The following is a 20,168-nucleotide window of genomic DNA, read 5'->3' as shown; positions in this document are numbered from 1 at the left end:
TTGCCCTCCTGCAAACCCATGAGAAACAGTGTTAGAATCTTGTGCTCGTTTGCTGACATGCTTAAATTTGATAATGAGATGGAAGGGCTCTTAATAGGCACATTTTGGTAATTGTATTTTGCTATCAGAAAATTTTTCACATTAGACAAACTAATTTTCATGTATATTCAGACCTATTTTTTTTTTAATTCTTGTCATTACAACAACAAAAATCACTTGCAAATGAAATATTTTAGTAGTTTTAGTTAGAAGAAAGAAAGCAGATTTGAGTTGACCTGTTCCTTTTCTCTGGTTCTTTACCCTTGGAAGTATTTAACAGCCATGGGACACAGCACCTTTGAGTTGGGGCTGAAGCAGCTACACTTAACAGTCCCCTCTAGTCATATTGCACCATATTCCCCATACTGCCATAATCCCCTCCCTTCTTCACCAAAAACTTTGTTTCTATCAGATCAAAAAAGCCTTTTATGACTCATTCCCCTTTACCTAATAGTTACAACAGCAGTAACTGTAACACTGTAATTATGATGATGGTGATAGCTACAGATGTTTCTGTAGTTTTGACAGCCAATGCTTTAATATGTTAACTCTCTATTGCTGTCCTATGAGGTAGGAACTGTTATATTTCTGTTTTAAAATGGAGCAAACAGAGACACCAACTGGCCTGCTTCAGCCAGTATATATATATATGTATATATATACACATCACCATATCCAGTTATCTGTCAATGGACATGTAGGTTGTTTTCATGTCTTGTCGATTGTAAATAGTGCTTCTATGACTATAGGGGTGCATGTATCTGAGAAAAGTGACAATTGAAAAGTAATAGAGATCTTATAAAATTATTTTCATTTTTAAAAATATCTTTAAATTATAGTTATAAATTCAGTTGATATTCCTTCATTGACATATTACAGGAAATGGATGTTTGTTGTTGTTCAGTTGCTAAGTTGTGTTCAACTCTGTGACTCCATGGACTGCAGCACACCAGGCTTCCCTGTCCTTCACTGTCTCCCAGAGTTTGCTCAAACTCATGGACATTTGGAGGAGTTTGAATAGTAACATCTCATGAAAAGAGGATGTTGACCAATATTAATAATACAGAGTTATGAAGGATAAAAATAAACATTTATTTAAAACTTTATGTAGTAGTTACCCAGAGTTATTGGTACTCTGTTCTTATGTGTTGGTTTTGACCTTAGCAGATGTTTCTTAAAGGATGTTCTTGAGCTAAAGTAATAATTATCAACTTAGTAAAAGTTCTGTTAGGTGGTAGATCTTTCTTCATTGATATTTATTACTAGTTCCTTAATGGCTCAGTGGTAAAGAATCCGCCTGTCACTGTAGGAGATACGGGTTTGATCCCTGGGTCAGGAAGGTCCCCTGGAGAAGGAAATGGCAACCCATTCTAGTATTCTTGCCAGGGAAATTCCATGAACAGAGGAGCCTTGTGGGCTATGGTCCATAGGGGGCCGGGTGGGGGTGGTTACAAAGAGTTGGACACGACTAAGCACCTAAACAGCAAAAAATGATATCTAAATAATTTCAGTTAATAATTTCTGGCAAAGGTTGAGAAATGCTGATTATCTGAATCCTAATGATTCAAATGGTGTAACTGGGTGCATATTGATGGTTTGCTCACGATTGCCTTTTTAATTGTGGTTGCATACATATAATGTAGAATTTGCCATCTTAACTATTTTTTAATACATGGTTCTATAGCAATAAGTACAGATGACCCTTAAACAACGTGAAGCTTAGGGGTGCCAACCCTCTATGCAGTTAAAAATCTGAGTACAACTTATCGGTCCCCTGTAGCTGCACTTTTCTCCTGTATCCATGGCTCCACATTTGAAGATCCAGCCAACTGTAGATCATGTAGTATTGCAGTATTTACTACTGAAGAAGTCCCACATATAGGTGGATCTGCACAGTTCAAATCCTCATCGTTCGGTGGTCAGCTGTATATTCATATTGTTGTACAACCAGTCTTGAGAACTCTTTTCATCTTGACAAAACAGAAACTCTCTACCTATTAAATGGCAGTTCCATCCCCCGTCCCCCGCTTCAGCCTGTCATCTGTCAAATTTGATTATTCTAGTACCTGGGGCTTCCCTGGTAGCTCAGCTGGTAAAGAAATCACCTACAATGCAGGAGATCCAGGTTGGATTCCTGAGTCAGGAAGATCCCCTGGAGAAGGGATAGGTTACCCACTCCAGTATTCTTGGGCTTCCTGGGTTTCTCAGACGGTAAAGAATCTGGCTGCAATGTGGGAGACCTGTGTTTGATCCCTCTGTTGGGAAGATCCCCTGGAGGGCATGGCAACCACTCCAGTAGCCTGGAGAGTCCCCACAGACAGAGGTGCCTGGTGGGCTACAGTCCATGGGGTCGCAAAGAGTCGGACATGACTGAGCGACTAAGCATAGCAGAGCAGCAGATACCTCATATAAGGAGAATCATATATAGTGTTTATCTTTTCGTGGTGGGATTATTTCACTTAACATATGTCTTCAAGATTCATTTATGTTATAATGTGTCAGAATTTCCTTCCTTTTTAAGGCTAAGTAATGTATGTGTATACCATACATTGTATGTGTATGCCACATTTTGTTAATCCACGCATCCATTGGTAGACATTTGAATTGTTTACACCTTTAGGCTATTGTGAATAATGTGGATATGACCATAAGTGTACCAATATATCTATTTGAGTTCCTATTTTCAGTTCTTTTGGACATATACCCAGAAGTGGAATTGTTGTGTCATATGGTAATTATATTTTTATGATCATGATTGTGTTTTGAATTTAGTATGATTAAATGTATCTTATCGTCTAAGAGATTGGTTAAACTCGTGATATGCTTTGATAAAAAGCAAGAATATATTTATAACACTAGATTTTGAATTGAGCATCCTGTGAGAAGTTTTGGGTTTCAAGTAGGGCTTCAGTTTAATATATTTCCTTTGCTTAAAACCCAGTTTACAGTAGAAAGAGCATTATGCTGATGGGTCTAAAGGTATATGAACCAAGTAGGTGGCTTAGGCCTTTGTAGATTAAAATTCTATTGAAAATATTTTAAGAAAAATTCAATTATTTTCAATTGTTCATAAATACATTTCAGTGTGGTATTAAGCAGTTTTGCGAAAATACCTAGCTACTAATATTTTAAAACCTGATATTCAGAATCCTTTTGAGTTGACAACTTTCAGTGCTAAAACTTAAGTGAAAGCTTTCTAAAATAGAATACTAATAAATTTGAAGTTTATTAATTAAAAAATCAGTATTGAATGATGTCCTCACATTCTTTTAATGTATATAGTAAAGCTGTATGATGCAGTGTTGAAATCCTATTGGCTGTTTTTGGTTCTTGTCTACCTTTCTCTTTTTAACCAGTAGCCATTTTTTGTTGCTGGCAGTGAGCCTGCATTAATAGCCTCATTTCCCTGTCTGATTTGTTGTATGTAAGCTAGTATGGTTTGGAAATAGCCAAGCTCAATGAGTAAAATGGAGTAACTGTATTTGTGAGTGAAAACTTGGTCCTTTTGCGTGACTAGACCACCAGGGACTATATTATATTAATTGACTCCTCAGATTTTATTACATATTTAACCTATTCTCTGAGTAGGTGGTTTCTTATTTCATGATCGTCTCATTATTCTATCTAGAATTCTACTTGAGTCCCTCTCCCCTTTTATTCTGGTAGGAAATAGAGTAACAGAGTTATCCTTACCAAATTATATATGGCTTAGAAAATATAAATTGCTTTTTTTTTAAATCCCCTTTTCCACATTTTATCAGTTGGGTTAACAGGTCTGATAGGTTGGTCTGAACTAGCACCTTTGCATCAGACTCTATTGTTAGCTGATTCATGGAGGGCAATACATTGGTATAAGCTGTTAGCTGTTATTAAAAAAGAAACACAAAGGTAGTTATGAGGTTTTTGGCTCCCATTATATATTTGGCACCAGAAGGTTGTATTGTATTATAAATACCTCTTCAAGAATTTCTAAATGTAGAATATGAAGAGACCTTTAATTATGTTTTCATTTTCTTAAAGAGCATGTATTTTACATACATGAGAAAATTTTGTTGACTATTTTATATGTAGTTGTTTAAGCCGATTCATGTTTCAGGTATTGTTACTAGAAGGCCTAAATCTGGCAGCCAGAGTAATGTGGCACAAAATCACAATTTACCTGTCATACATATTAAGCTTAGCAGATTCAACTATGTATCATCTTCCCTCTGTATGTTTAGATTTTAAAACTGGATTTTAGTTAAAGACTTTAATTTTCGAAGTATATGAAATACTTGTCCAATATTCCTCAGCTTCTCAATCTCCTATTAGATTACTGATCCTGTTTTTCTTTTGCTCAAGTATAGCCTAAGGGAATCATTTGCCAACAGAACTGTTTTCTCAGGTGATGCACATGGGCGAGAGAGAGTGGGGAGCCTCGTGTTACCCCACCCCCCCGACCCCTGTCTTTCAGGAGGGGATAATTGTCAGAGTAACAGCCATGTTATGCCATCCTTCCCCTTGTTGATGTAGTAGCAGTGTGCACAAGTCTGTAAAGTGACCACTGGGATGCAGGCATGGAAATCCAAACCAGCATTTTGTTTTTGATCCCAACTCAGATTTACAGGGTTTTCAGCAGGCTACCTTGATAATCTGTTCATCAGGTAGTTAAATATTTTTAAAAAAAATTAATCTGATTATTTTACAACAGGGTTTTTGAGACCTGTAGTTTGGTACATTGCTTTGCTTTTAACATGGTTTTCCAGTTGAATTTTCTCATGTATTTGCCAACAAAATACACATGTAAACCTCACATATATATTGCTAGTTTTCCTTTAATTTCTATGTATTGTGCAGTGGATGTATATTGTCAAAGAAGATCCTGCCTGTCTTACACACTAGTAGGTATTTAATGAGAATAATAGAAAAAGTAATATAGTCTTAAGATTTTAATGAAAGTGGCCAGTGTATGGATGATAAAAATGCAGTTAAGTTACCTACATATAGTTCAGAAGTATATTGATTTTCCTTCACACACACGCAGGTATACTACGCTCTCCATTCCACTGAATACTGCTTTTTATTTCAAGGTAAGACTTAGTCCACAGTGAAATACTCTGTAAAAACAAATTACTTTCAAACTTCTGTTTACAGGAAAATCTAATGAGAATAGAAGTAAAGTTTCTTAAATTATAATCTTACTTACTTTATATAGTGCTTGATTAAATTGAGGGACTTCTGTTTGGTTTCACTTTTCTCAAAAGTTGCAAAAATTGTTCTTTGCCTAGGAAGATGAGAAAGTGCCCACTGCTCCTGATCCTCCAAGTCAGCATTTACGTGGGCATGGAACAGGCTTTTGCTTTGATCCCAGGTAACTTCTCTCTTTTCTGTGTAGAATTGGGATTACCAGTGGTTCTCAGTGTATGGTCCTTGAAAGTTTAGTAGAAGTGCGTATGATCCAGGGCTGTAACTCAGACCTCCTGAACCCAAAATTCTCGTCGTGGGGCCCACCAACATGTATTTTAGTGTGCCCGTCCGGATGGCGCGGATACACGCAGTCGTTTGAGAACCAGTGCTGTGAACACCTTTAGTTGTTAAACTGAGTGAGCACTGTTGGGAAATTACAAGTTCAGTTAATCTTTATAGTTTCACAAAAGGCATTCTGTTAGTTAACAGTTGAAGAATTCTTGTCACTGAGCCTCATTTCACATGTGATTGTATTTTTTCTATTCGATGAGAAAAAGTTTTTGTCAATCTAGTTGTAAAATAAATTTAGAGGCTTTATAAGTGGTTTATACAATTGTCAATAGCAAGCTTTTAGGACCAAGAAAAAGGTTCCTGGAGTAACTGAAGAGTTTCAAGGTAAGTTAAGCTGATACTGATATTAACTAGATAAATGCAGTCTTGCCATATCTGAAGATTACTGCTATTAGAAATCTTATCAGACATGTAATTCTTTCATTTTATTTCCTCAAGCTTTGATGTTCAGAAGAAATGTCCACTCTGTGAATTAATGTTCCCTCCTAACTATGATCAGAGCAAATTCGAAGAACATGTTGAAAGTCACTGGAAGGTGTGCCCAATGTGCAGCGAGCAGTTTCCTCCTGACTATGACCAGCAGGTGTTTGAAAGGCATGTACAGACCCATTTTGATCAGAATGTTTTAAATTTTGATTAGTTACTTTTTTATTAGGAGTTAATAATACAGTTTAACAGTTGAAAAAAAATCACTTCAAATAGAGCAGTAAGGAGACCACAAGGGGTCACTTTCATGTACCCCCTAGTGCACTTTTCTGACCAAGAGCTACTTTGAGTTTGGTGTTACTAGGATCAGGGTCAGTCTTTGGCTTATCACTATCAATAAATGTAATTTTAACCTCTGTTAATCTTACCTGCTTAGGAAATTCTTGTGTGTTTATATATTTATTCCCCATTTTGCAAAATTATATGAACTAAGGAAATGGGGATTATTTTAGCATTACCACACTGGAAAAAAAAATGTATAGTGTTATTTAGCAGAATAGTTACAAGATTCTGTTGACCTTGTTGCTTAAGCATGACTATTAAAAATTATGTAGTAAAAAGAATTTATCATAAGTCTTGCAAAGTAATTCTTTGAATACAAAAACTTCATAATTTAGCCCATGAAAAAAAAATTTAATGCTCTTTAGAAAGGGAGCTGCATGTAGAATGAGATCACATGTTTGCAAGATAGCAATGATAGCAACTATCCTTTTATATTTGAGATGTTTGCTTTAGGAATTAATAGAAAGCATATTTTGCTAATTTTATGACTGAAGAAACTTTAGAGTATCTGAGTAATTATTTTAAAGCCATCCTAAAGTTGTATTTCTGTCTGATGGGGAAATGGAACAAGATATATTGGTGTAATTGTTTTATATTAAATGATCTACTGAATAGTGGTGGTTGTGGCATAAAAATCACAGAAAATGTATTTTTTTTTTTTCTCATTTTCCCGATAAGAGTATAACTTTAAAAAAATGTTCTCAGTAAGTGATTAAACATGTAATGCATATAAACCCAAATCAAACTAATGTATTTTTTATGTCTTTGATGTGTATAGTATTGACATTAAAGTGGACACATTTTTAGAGATATGTAATTTCAGTCAAATAAATCTATTTGTGATCATCTTGAATGTCTTTTGGGTCCTGGGTCTTAAATTTTCTGAAATAATATAAATGTTAAGAATTTAAAATACAGACTTGTTGATTTTTCTTTTTGTAGTTATTAAAAATACTTAAGCATACTAGTTATCTAAGATATGAACCTAATACTTAGTATAGTGGCATTTTGAAGTGCTATATGTAAACTGAAGTCCTTTAAAAGGTTTGAGTCTAGGGCAAAACAGTATTAGGCAGTCAGGTGCCAGATGTTAGGACATGGCAGATCTGGGATGCTATTGTGAGGAATCCACAATTTTAAGCTTCAGGATAGGTTATAGACTAAGCAGAATATATTCAGGTAAAATATGTTCAACAGTAAGAACAGTTAGTAACTGTGGACCATGCCAACCTAAAAGTATACTTTAATATAGACTACTTACTATCAGTGAAATGAAATTGTTCATACTAACCTATTTTTAAGTAGTTTCTGGCTCCAGGCTTACAAGTAGTTTATTAGTGATAGAAAAAACAGTGTGATCTATGTAAAACATCAATGACATATACATGTGTCAGCTGAATCCAAAAAATGGGCAGCCTGAGAACAAGGTACTGAATGGATATTCGTTTCTGTGGCAAACTGGATACTGGCCTTGATAATGGATGCTAATGAAAATAAAGAGCCATGTTTATTTTGGGTCAGAGGCAGTTTATTTTAAATGTGATTTCATTTACAAGCAGCTTTTCTTGACAGGAATTTTATTTAGTTGCCTTCAGTTCTAAAACAAACCTCTGTTGCTTTCAAACTTAATGTGCTCTGTCCCGAACAAAACATATGAAAATATAATTTAAAGCACAGTTTTCACAGACACAGTACAATACATTCACTATACACGGTATAACAAAATATTCCCATCCTTACCTGTTTAGTAATACTGTCACAATGAATAAGTAAATAGAAATTGGAATTTGTTTTATAGTTGAAAGAAATCTAACATGCACAATGACTAATGACTGTTTAGCAGTTGAACTACTGACCCAGCCTACAAGTTTCTTGCACTAGAAGGAGCAAAGCTAGATGATAATTGTTGGCCTAAAAAAAATTTGGTCAATTGTACGTAGGTATGAAATAGCCAAGTAGGGCCTTCTTACGCACCAACTAGTGCTTCTCATGTCTGGATCACCCTTTAACACAAGGATACACTGTACGTTCAGGACCAAGACTACTCAAGAGATCTGAGGAAATTTATAGAGGGCAGTGTCTTTATAAATACTTTTAATTCCCTCATTATGAGGGACTCACAACTTAAGGATATAGAAGCTTACCCATCTGGCTAACAGAATTGTCTTCCTTTCAGAACTTCTGAAAAATTGAGGAGGGACACCTGCTTCCTCCCATCTATAAGACTTTCAACAAATGGAAACAGGAAGAAAGTTACTTTACAGGCATTTCGAGTTTTGATTTTCACCAGTTTTGTGGGCAGTTAGCCATCTCAAAGCAATTTTTATTGCATAATTAGGCAATTGGTAAACTCATGTTTAAGGAATAGCACTTGGGAGAAATGAACACTCAAGGCATGATGGTTTTGTTGGTAAGAAAAACTCCAGGAATGGTCCAGACGTAGTTACACTCTTAACGGGTCATGTATTAGTCACTCTTTGACCACCTGCTGCAATAAGCACTTAATTGTCAATAAGGCTCAATTTCATATTTCAGCAAAATGTCTTATAAAGCTAAACAGACGTTTCCAATGAGAATACAGACATCTACAATGTGATGGAAAAAAGTGCCTTTAAAAAAATTCTAAAAACACAATGAGCATGAAGAGGTGATAGGGGTCTTAATAAAATGTTCCTCTTTGAAACGTGCTTGGATTTTCTTATTTGCAACCCACAGGTTGGTTGGGCAGTGGTTGCAAGAATTGGCAACACATAAAACATTAATCTGTTGGCAATAGAGAACTACAAAGTGCTTTAAAACTTCACCTAAAGATGAAGATAGAACTAAATTTTACACACGAAAGATTTGCACTTAAGTATTTCAAAGTGTTTCCTAACAGATTTCAGGGAAAAGTATTTAAACTAGTATCTTGGTCCACAGATAAAAATAGGCATAAATTGAATCCCTTGCACCCAGCAGGCACTCAATGAATGTTAAACTAATGCGTGAACTGAATAGACTTTGTACAAAAATGCTATTTATAACTCTAAAATGATAAGTCAGATGGCAAGATTTTCAGACTTTTAAAGGGCAAAAGGATTTGCACAATAATATAAAACACAGAAAGCACACCCTTTATGTATGTTATTTAAATATGAAAATATTTTTAGCATATTATGTTAAACATTCTTATTTATATTTCCGTTACCTAAAGTCTTTCTACTCACAAGTACTAACTCCATTATGTAAGGCATGGTAACCAGTTGGATAATGAAGGTATTATTTTGGTTTTGAACACAATGAGTTGATGTATTGAAAACTTCAATCACATTATAATCTTGGGGGAAAAAAACCTCAGTGCTAGCCCCTCCTCCCCCCCCCTCCCCAGTTGATATCACTGCAATACAACCAAACAATATGCAACATGCCCTCAATTTTAATCTTGTTTTGGGGAAAATGTGCTGAAGAACCTAGAGCTTTTTGTTTTGTTTAGCACCTTATATCAAAGTAATGAAAATGGGTATGATGATTACATGTGCAAATGTACAAAATCATTAACTCTACAAAGATACATCATTCCAAAATTACAGAAAAAATTTAAAGCATGCATTTAATTCTTTAAAGGGTTGCTGAATGCTTCCCCTGAAAAAAGGTGGCTGTTTTCAAAATCAGCAACTGCTGGTGAGGGTTTCTTGGCACAGTTACGACCAGCATGTTATTGCTGCATCTTCCTGATAATCTCAGCCGACACCGGGGGATGGAAATTGATTGTGTGATGCCGCAGGCCCTGAGCTGTCTTGTAACTCTTACCACAACGACACTTGAATGGTTTACGGACACGAATCTGTGTTCTGTGACCATTCTTAGCATGGTACTTTATGCCATTCACATTCTGTGGAGAAGACAAAAATATGATGTTAAATGGGGTCACCCAATTGTCTGATGGAGGAAAACCTTAGTGTGGGTCTGACTGCAACTGGACATCTCTCAGATGGCAACTGTATACAGAATAGGCTTTCGTGAACTCCAGTTGTGACCAAAGCAGTCCAGTGTGTTCACCGTGGGCTGTGCAGACAGGGTTATGCACACAGCTACCCCGAGGCCATTTCAGGTAGACCTCAAGTTACTCTGAAAGTACTAAGTTTGAGTTTTACATAAAATACATATTTACGACTCACGGACTGTAGAGGCATAGTTCCCTCTGAAGAATGTTGCCAGTGAACAATTATATAAATATATCCAAGATAGCCAAAACAAAAAATCTAAAGAAAGGAAACAAAGGTTAGGGTAATGAAAGTTCAAGAAGTATAAATTCTTGACTGGAAACTCAGCATGTCTTGCTCCCAGCCAATCATGATAATTCTTACCTTAGAGAATTTTTGTTCTTTTTCTACTCTGCATTAAGCCTATATCTCTGCCCATTTAAATCCTGCCCCAGCACAGTTGTGTGTTATTAAGCACCTGTGGGCAGACAGGACACTGCTTTTATTTATGTACTACATTCCAAACATACACTGAACTTTGAAAATGTCAGTTTATGAACTTCTTAGCAACAGAAGACTTTCAAACTTCAAATTGGCATACAAATCCTAAATGATACATGAAGTATCTGCATGCTATCTGGATTTCTGTTCGTTGGTTATGCTAGCTCACATGCACATTCTATTTAAGACTTCATGCCTAGAATCACTATAGATTTAACCAAGTTACTTTTCCTTTATCCCAATTAAATAGCGAGTAAACAAACTCAGGGCATTTAGTAAACATGGAAGATTTATGGAAGAACAAATGGCAGAGGTGGTACTAGAACGTAGATCTTAACTTCCAGGTCAGCTACTGTCAGGTTGCACAGTAGGGGGAAAGAAGAAAAGGCTTGAGAGAGGAAGTTGTTGAGCACAGATCACTGGAAGAGTGGACTGTTTTTGAAAGTGTTACCTGAGTGTAGGCCAATGGAGCCCAGTCCTATGCCCAACTAAAGGATTCCAACATAACCATCTATTCTACTTCATAGGATGCCCTTGTCGAGCTCCCAAAGAATAGGAACAAACTGCTGCTGTTTAATGAGCACCAAGCACAGTGCCTGGCACATAGTAGATGCTCCACAAGTATCTGAGTGAATTTGTTAGAACATGCTTCATTCTGGAAGAAACTGAGAAGTTTGCCATGAAACAAAATATGTCCAGTGGTTATCACTATATTTCCCTATTGGAGATGCACCATGCACATTAATTCTTTTTAAGTCCTATGGAAGAGAATCCTCTTGACACTGTGGAACCCAGGGGCGACAAATAGCAACCGGTTGTCTACGCTTGAGAGAGTCTTGTAGGCTGTCTGGTGAGTTGAAGCTCAAGGACAGATAAAACTTCTTCCCTGAAGGCCTAGCTGTCAGCCTTCTGCCCCTTCAGCCCTCATGGTTCTTGTATTAATCCCTGCATGCAGTGTGAGGAAGCCCTTCACTGGTCTTCTAGAGGCATGCTAGCAACTAGAAGATTGCCGTGGTAGGGTGTGGAGAGAGCAGTGACTGCAGAATTCTACTCATTAAGAGAGACCAACCCCTTGCCGCTCCAGCCATCCCTCCAGGAGCCCAGACACGTGGGTAAAGAAGCCAACCTGTGTATCTAGCCCCCAGCTAGTACCCCAGTGCAGTGGCATGAGAGACCCAGGTGAGAGCTACCTAGCTAGGGCCAACACACAAACATAAGCATTGTTTTTTACCAGCCCAGTAGACAATGGAGTACCTCAGGATTGTTGCTTCCTGTGGATGAGGAGTTACTGAAACATTTCACAGGGAACTTGTAAGAAGGATCATTATAAATCCAGGTACCCCTCTGTGTTTAGCAACTCCAACAGGACCAGAACTTACGATACTTCATCCAGGGTGAGGCTTTTTTTTTTTTTTTTTAAATGAGGCAAGGTGTGAAACTAGAATTTGCTAAAGCCATGAGAAACCTGTCCAGTGTGAATCCAGATCTGGAGTTCAGCAGGAGAAGGTCATGTCCAGGGTTGAGGTGACTCAAATAGGGTCTGTGGTCTGTACCCAGCTTGAATGTAAATGCTGTGTTGTGTGTGGCTGTGGGGCTGACACATACATCAGCTTTATCACTCTGTAAAAATCAGGAAGCCAGCTACATGTGTGGAAACATGGCCGCTCTGGGTTGACCAAAGAGCCTAAGATAAACTACCTTACCAACTCTCTCTCTTTGTTGCTGTGACTTAAAATGTTCACAAGTGTCAAGGGACACCGTTATCACAAATGTTAGTTATATCTCTAATCAGATGTAACATTTCCCTATCTGTTCATTCACAGATAACTATGGGAACTTCACTTTCCAAGACAAAAGCTTCGCTGAAGCTTCTGACTGCAGAGATACTGAAATGAGTTTGGTCTTTCAAAAATATTAACAATGACAAAAATAAATAAATGTCAGGCAACTTGAAATGTTTATTAAATTCTCCGATCTCTGAAAGGGAGAAAAAGGATTAAGCTCCGACAGGGCAAGGAACGTCACTAACAAAACTTCCTCATGCCAAGAACTTGATATCTACTGTCTTATTCAGCACTCAGGTTTTAACTAAAAACTGACACCCAGAGAAGCTGACTTGACCAGATCATGAAGCTGGTAAGTGACAGAACCGAAATGGGAACCTGGGGATGGTTGGCTCCAGAGCCCCTATCTCCCCCAGAGTCCATGCACCTAACATGCTATTAATTAACATAGCCAGCTGGTAGTCCCTGAAAAATTCTTAAAAGTTGGGAAGGACTAGGACACTCAGTCTGGAGAAAACTGTCTATGACTTACAGTGATCTGACTCAGGAAGGGGCTGGGCATAAGGTACAGAGGAGGACCTGAGGTGGCACTGGTTCTTTTCTATGCCAGGAATTCCCTGCCTGCTGAGGGAACTGAGCCAATCCGAACAACAAAATTCTACTCCAAATCAAATCATGAGAGCTAAAGTTAGGACACCACCACACCTTAACTATTTGATCTGTCAGTATTCAGGCATGTGTAAGTACAATATGTAGTGTGTACCCTGGATATAAAACCCTAACTTTCAGTTTCCCATGAACCTTGATGTCCTACACAAAGGAGAGGATGAGGTCATTTGGGGATCTGATGTGGAATAAAAATGGAAAAACCAAAGCTGGGCTTGGTGATGGTGAAAAGTGTTAGTCGCTCTGTTGTGTCCAACCCTTTGCGACCCCATGGCCTGTAGCCTGCCAGACTCCACCGTCCGTTGGATTTTCCAGGCAAGAACACTGGAGTGGGTTGCCATTTAAGTTAAAGTTAAAACAGTGAAGGCATGTGGAGCAGCATGGTGACACCCCACCGGCCCCAGAGATGGCACTACAAGTCCTTCCTCTGTCATACCTGACATAGCAGCACATGGGGTGTCCAGGGCACGTCAGGTGGGAACCGGGTCTTTTTCTCCCATGAGAAAAAGATTACGGTTATTACCGTAATCTATGTTCAGTGTAGGTAATTGTAGACATTGAGAAAGTAGAGAGGAGCATAAGAATGTATAACAGAATCACAGTTTAACATCTGAGGTGTTTCAATATTTTTTGCTGTGTATATATATGTGTGTATATATATAAGATTAGATTCCCTCATCAATATTTTTTGAAAATAGCATAAATTTCTAGGAAAATTATGGAACTGAAGAATTTGCACATTTTTAAAAGCTCTATTTTCTGCCAGGTTTTATCCAGAAAGGTCAGTTATGCTCCCCCCAGGGCTTCCGGGGGACTCTCAGGAGAGGCAAGGAGATTTACATCCACTGACGGGGAGAAAGGCTGAAGTGTCCTTCTTGAGAAAATCTGGAGCTACATGTGTGCTTGACTGTGTATCTACATAGATGTCAGAGACCAAACTTGCTTTATGCTGTTGAAATGCTGTGTTCTCTGTGTAGCTGAGGACTCTTTCAGAGAAACTTTGTGCAGAACCAAGGTGGATGGAATCAGTTGTGCTCCTGGCCTGGAATGTCTGCGAGGAGCACAAAAGAATGAATCGTGTTGCGGCTTTGGGGTTCTGTTGGTCAGTGGGGAGCCCACATTGCCCCCCACCCTTCCCCATGCATTTTGTCTTTATCCCTTTAACCTTAGGGTATTTACTATGTTCGGGACATGAACTGCATGCAGAGGAGTCTTTGAGCTGTAAGCACTTGGGCTAATAAGATCATAAGTGCTCTGCCAGTCATGTGAACAGATTAGGTAGAAAGGTCAGATGACAGAACTTCAGGATGGGGGGGGAACTTCAGTCTGGGAAGCTGCTAAGGGCTCCCACAAACATTTGAGCTGTGCTTTGAGAAATGGGAATGAAATGAGGAATGCTGACGAAGAGAGGAGGGAAAGGGGGCATTTAGAGGCAAAAGAATTAACATGGGAAACCACTGTACTGCTGCTCCTCTGCCCTACTCTATATGAAGTCTGGGGAGTTAGATGCTCATCTTCTCTCAGTTCTGCAAATGCCAGTGAAATGGTGAGAAGAGCTGATCCTGAGTCAGTGCCCAAGAGCCTCGTGGATGAGAAACCCCCTGCCAATAGGCAGGGCAAGGAATGAGACATGTCTGAAGGTAGCCATGGGGATGAACAAGATGGCAGCCCTTGTGGGTTCTGCCTGACACCACAGCGCACCAGCTCATTATGCCCTCCTCTCACCAAAACCCAACCCAACAACCATGCAGTAAATAAGGTGAAATACTTATACTGGAGAACACCACTGCCCTGCAGTCAGTAACTTCCCAGGAGAAAGAGTGAGACTAAAGAGTTAGGTAATGTGACCACCTTTACCTCACGCACCTGGTTAGGAGAAGCAGTTATGCATTTATTCCTGTCCCATGCACCATTACCTGGTATTCTGGCCCAGGAAAGGAAACTCACACTTCCCTCATGGAAATCACGACTACTAATTGCCACCCATGTCATTTGCCAGTCTGTGGTACTGAAAAGGCAGCCTCCATAACCCAAGTTTCATGCAATTTTCTTTGGGCCTTAGATGGAGAAAGAACACTCCCCCAAAGCCCTCATCGACCTAGATGCAAACAAACTGCAGGAAGGCAGAAACTACTGGGAATTCAAGGAAAATAGAAACAAAAGAGTAATGACAAGAAAATAGAAATGACCAGGGGAAAGGGATGTAAAAACGGAATGAAGCCAGAGGTGGAAAAGAGAGGCGGCTTCATCCTCTTTGGACAAAATAAAGGGTGTAGCTTATATTTCCCTCTTTTTTTTTTTCAGTCGGTTGCAGTCTGGGTTATTACTTTGCTCCCTCTTTTAACTTAGCTGACGTGTAAGACACCCCTAAAACAGTGTTTGGATCCCTGAGAGAAGGCAGTAAGACAACGGAGCATGGTGCACCAGCTCCCGAGAAGCACGGAGGGCAGGCGCACCCAAGGGCAGGTGGGATACAAGAGCAGTGTCCTTGTTGAGCTTTCTCCATTTTCACATAGAGAAAGAAGAGGAAATCTCTTTCCGCAAGCAGAGCTGTCCTCTGGACAAACAAGCTTCTTAAATGATCCCTTGGGCTCCTGGCTTCCCGAGGTCACCTTTTCATTCTTTCCCTACCCCCACCCCACTACCAGGATGCCTTCTGACCCACAGGAATGTACGTGTCCACTGGCGACATGGCACACTGCATCAGGACACACTCAGGGGACCTCACATCCCCATCCTGGGCTTCATCTGGACTTGCCATGATAAACATTTAACCGTGTTCAGCGTTGGTGAAACCCTGAGCCACTTACCTGTGATACATTTGTGTTTTATGCTTTAATATCAGGAGCAGGTATAAAAGTACTGAAATAATCGTGTGTGTGTGTGTTCAGAGACATGTTGAAGAGGGAATAATACAGGAAGTGCTTATGCTATCATATTTTTCAAGACTTTCTTTAGCAATAGTCAATCTGCTGAGCTTTGGGAAAATTAGCATCTCATCACAGGCACCGAATCTGTTTTTGATTTTTACTTTTTTCACAGTTGGGTTTAAAGAGCTGCTAATGCTTCATGGGAAAGTTTGCAGATTTGTTTTCTTGAAATGTCCTCTGGACACTTGAATGTGTGGATGTTTCTCAGTGTTTTGTCCCTTGGAGTTTTTCTCAATAGGGAATTTAGTGCCCCTGGCTCCCCTGACCCCCAGAGTCAGGCCTGCAGAGACACAGGTTTTGTGCTGTCTACAGAGACTGCTGAAGTTAGAGCTGATGGTAAGGTGTGAAAAATACCAAAGGCCCCCTTTGTCCTCATCTCTTTTCATGTCACTGAGGGGAAGGGGGCAAGGGCTTCCTCAGCTGGAAGAAAATACCCTACAACGATTTCCAAAAGAGCTCTGTGAACTATCTGTAGGTTTTTAAGACTTCAAAGTGGTCTTCTGTGAACCACCTGCAGAGCCAGCCACTGGGAAAGGTGTTTGGCAAACAAATAGGTGACACATTTGATATTCTGCCTGATTTGACATGAATTTCAAGAATATCAAAGATATGATCCTCCTACAACAACAACAAAATCTGACCTATAGTTCCCACACAGATCAGCAGAGGGGAAAACCCACCCAGAGACCAGAGCTGGCCCTGACCTGAGAGTAGCCACACACCCAATTGTCTCCGCAGAGGGAAGCACCTCTCCCCAGACTCGATTGACACAGGACTGGCCATTTTCCATCAAGTTATGCCAAGCAAGAGGTATTTCTTTTACCTTGTATCTCTTTTTACATCCAGGAACCGGGCAGGCAAAAGGCTTCTCCTCCCCTCCGTTCATGCACATGGAGCTGAGGATGGCTTCAGAGCTGATGGCACTCTCTGTGGTCCAGGACTCGTCACTGTCTGACTCCTCATAATCCACCTCCTCCTCATCGTACTCGCTGCCTGTGGGGCCAGAGCAGAAATTCAAGGAGCGTCAGGAGCGTCCCTGCAGGACAGCAGGCGTGGCAGTGAGGGGACAGGCAGCTCCGACTGCCCTGGAAGAGGACATCTAGGGCACCAAGGGACTGTAAGGGCATCTAGTCCCGAGGATAGCCCTGAGGGAGCGGGTATCTGTTTTCCCATCAGAGAGACTAGGGTTCATGGTAAGGAGTTAGCTGTGCAAGAACTTGAACGCAATTCTTCAGCAAAGGTGATTGCCAAGATGCTGAAACCAAATATAACCGACCACGACAGATAGACCCCTGCCCCAACACACACACATGTACACACACACACACACACACACACAGGATACACGTGACACTTCAATGAACAGAATTCTGTCCCCTTAGTTTCATGCTTTTATCACCATAGTAAATAGAAAAATCTGTGGGAGGGGGTTACATCTTTACACTTCAGTGGGAATTCATTTCAGATCTTTTTCTTTATAAGCTGAGCTGGGAAGACCACGAAGAAATGTGGCACTAAAGAGGGGTTACCCCAAGCTAGGGAGCAGGGGGCGGAAACACCCAGAGCTCTGAAGGCACAATGTCATGATCAGAATGCAGGTCCAGCTAGAGGAAGACCCAACAATTCCCTACCACACCTGTCCCCAGCGAACAGCACCTGCCTTTCAGTACACACACACCCCATTCCTGGGAGGGCGGGCTGGCTGAGCCACCGCAGCAGAGAGCTCAGATGCATGCGGGGATCCACTTGTACTTTGAGGTTAAGAGCTCTGCTCAGAACTGAATTAAAAATCTGCCTCACCGACTTCTGCTCAGCATGGAGGGGATGGAGAACCACTTCAACAAGCAACACCCCCCCGCCTTTTTTTTAACGAGGTTTACAGCCATTGATGTGGAGTTTTTGCACAATACAACCCTGAAGGACATAATTCTACAGATCATAAACAGTGTAAAATAATATGTTGACAAGTTCTAATGCATTTACAAGCCTCGTGGAATAAATAGGAATTATGGCACAACATTAATAAGAATTATATGGTAGCAATTACAGTTGTGAAATTCATCCCCCAGGTGTGAAGCTAAATTGCAGCAGGGGCCTGCCTGGGTGCTCACCGTGGGCTCCCTCTGCTACATCAATTATTTCAACACCAAATATTGGCACTTTTATTGGGTTTCATTTTAATAGGCATTAATAAGATTGTTTGAAGAGCCAGTCAAGCCAGGAACAAGGACTCCAGCATGAGGCAAACACTTAAAAGGATCCAGGAAGGGAGGAAGGGACCTCAAGGTGAATGAGGGCCTCATATGTTTTAGGCATGTTAGATGCATTGTCTCATTTAACCCTCCAGTGACCCTGTAAGGTGAGGATGACCGTCACTCTCACACACACAAAGGAAGTGAGCACCTTGTGGTTCAAGAGCTAACACATTCTCAATTAGCGATTAAGGGAGTCAGTTTTCCCCAGGTGACGTTTTCCTGGCCTCCAATGCCAGCAGTTCTCTGGGGGTGGGGGTGGGGGGATGGGGGGTGTTTCTCAACCTCCATGTTTCTGGTCCTCCACTATCTACCACTCAGAATTCAAAGCAGCCTGTTTAGAAACTCAGGTGGTGCAGGAAAAAGAGCCAGCCAAAAATGAGGCATTGGCATTCAATGTGGGTTTCAGTAAGCCCCGCTGTGTTTGGCTGGAGACCCCAGGGATCAAGGCAGCACAGGGGTGCCACTCTGTCAAAGCCCTGAGTCGGTCTGTGAGCAAATCTCAGAATCTGTTTTTTAGTAGGGCACCGTTTAGGACATTTTACTCTTAAACAAATGCCACATGCCGGTGTCCTTTAAATGGCTTGTTAGAAAACTATAAATGCTGTTTCGCAAAGCTCCTCCAGTAGGACTTGAGAAAGTAAGAATGACTAATTTACCCATCTAATTGGGCTAACTTGTTAACCTGAATACCGAAAATTGCACAACATTTACAACTGGGGGCGCGGGGGGTGGGAAAGAAAGCCTCAGACCAACTGAGGGCTTAATGAAGCCCAGCAGAAGATAAAAGTTCAAAACTCCTCGGGATCAAAAGGGGCCAGGCCCGAGGGATTGATCCTGTGGACACAGCTGCCTGGAAACCACTCGGCATCGAGTCCCAAGTGTTGCAGGAAGGGGGACCACAGGAGTCACCATCCCCATCAGGACGCCTTTGCGAGTACAGGCGTGCTCACAGACCACAGGGTCCTCTGGGTGCTTTGTCAAAGTGCCTGCCTGGGATGGGGATCGAGAAGGATCTGTTTCTACCAAGTTCTGTCCTGTAACACAAGCTGAGCAGTGCACGGCCCTGGGTTCATGCCTTGGCTGGACAGTCAGCTGAGTGACTTACCAAGTTCTGTCCTGTAACACAAGCTGAGCAGTGCACGGCCCTGGGTTCATGCCTTGGCTGGACAGTCAGCTGAGTGACTACCTGGCCTCTCCTTTCTCTTCTGTGAAATGGGGTAAGGACACTTCCCTTCAGTTTAATTCAAGGGCTAGAATTAATGTTGATAAAGCACCTAGCACAGGAAGCCATAGTGAGTGCTCAAAAAACAAGACAGGACCTCCCTGGTGGCACAGTGGATGGGAGTCTGCCTGCCAGTGCAGGGGACACGGGTTCCATCCCTGGTCCGGGAGGGTTCCACGTGCTGCAGGGCACCTGAGCCAGTGTGCCACAATTGCTGAGCCAGCGAGCCTGTGCCCGCAGTGAGAATCCAGTGCAGCTAAAAATAAATTTAAAAAACCGAAGACAGGATAATATCGCTTTTGTAATAATACTACCCTATGAGATTACATGTAAAATGATACTATTTTTTAGAAAAGCCTGTTGTGAAACCAAACAAAAAATAAGAAAATTCGGAGGTTTGGGAATCTCCAGTAGAAAAACTACAAGAAGGATTCCGTGTCACAAAAGAGACATGGTGCTCGCTGAGGACTGTTCATGCAGACACATCTCCAGGGGCCAGGCGGGAGCCCGTGTGATCCCTGGTG

The 20,168-nt window shown here is 40.6% G+C and overlaps 2 protein-coding genes across 4 annotated transcripts in view; one reads left to right on the top strand and one right to left on the bottom strand.

The window, feature by feature from the left end:
* TAX1BP1 (Tax1 binding protein 1) overlaps window positions 1-7,177 on the top strand; it is an 80,215-nt gene extending 73,038 nt beyond the window's left edge. For 2 of the 3 annotated variants that reach the window (XM_043463325.1, XM_043463324.1), the window contains 2 exons: window positions 5,307-5,389; window positions 5,995-7,177. In XM_043463325.1, the coding sequence (XP_043319260.1) occupies window positions 5,307-5,389; window positions 5,995-6,196 (285 nt within the window). In that variant the 3' untranslated portion in view covers window positions 6,197-7,177. Of the gene's footprint in view, window positions 1-5,062; window positions 5,262-5,306; window positions 5,390-5,994 lie in introns of those variants that run through there. The other variant, XM_043463326.1, reaches the window with a different exon arrangement.
* Window positions 7,178-7,830: 653 nt separating this feature from the next.
* JAZF1 (JAZF zinc finger 1) overlaps window positions 7,831-20,168 on the bottom strand; it is a 323,480-nt gene continuing 311,142 nt past the window's right edge. Inside the window, exons 4-5 of the mRNA XM_043463327.1 lie at window positions 16,991-17,160; window positions 7,831-10,195 (exon numbers count right to left, since the gene is read on the bottom strand). Of these exons, the coding sequence (XP_043319262.1) occupies window positions 10,019-10,195; window positions 16,991-17,160 (347 nt within the window). The 3' untranslated portion in view covers window positions 7,831-10,018. The remainder of the gene's footprint in view (window positions 10,196-16,990; window positions 17,161-20,168) is intronic.

The sequence above is a fragment of the Cervus canadensis genome, chromosome 3 (genome assembly GCF_019320065.1).
Source record: "Cervus canadensis isolate Bull #8, Minnesota chromosome 3, ASM1932006v1, whole genome shotgun sequence".
Taxonomy (NCBI): Eukaryota; Metazoa; Chordata; class Mammalia; order Artiodactyla; family Cervidae; genus Cervus; species Cervus canadensis.
The sequence above is the reverse complement of the archived record's forward strand: the minus strand, read 5'-3'. Positions and strand labels throughout refer to the sequence as shown.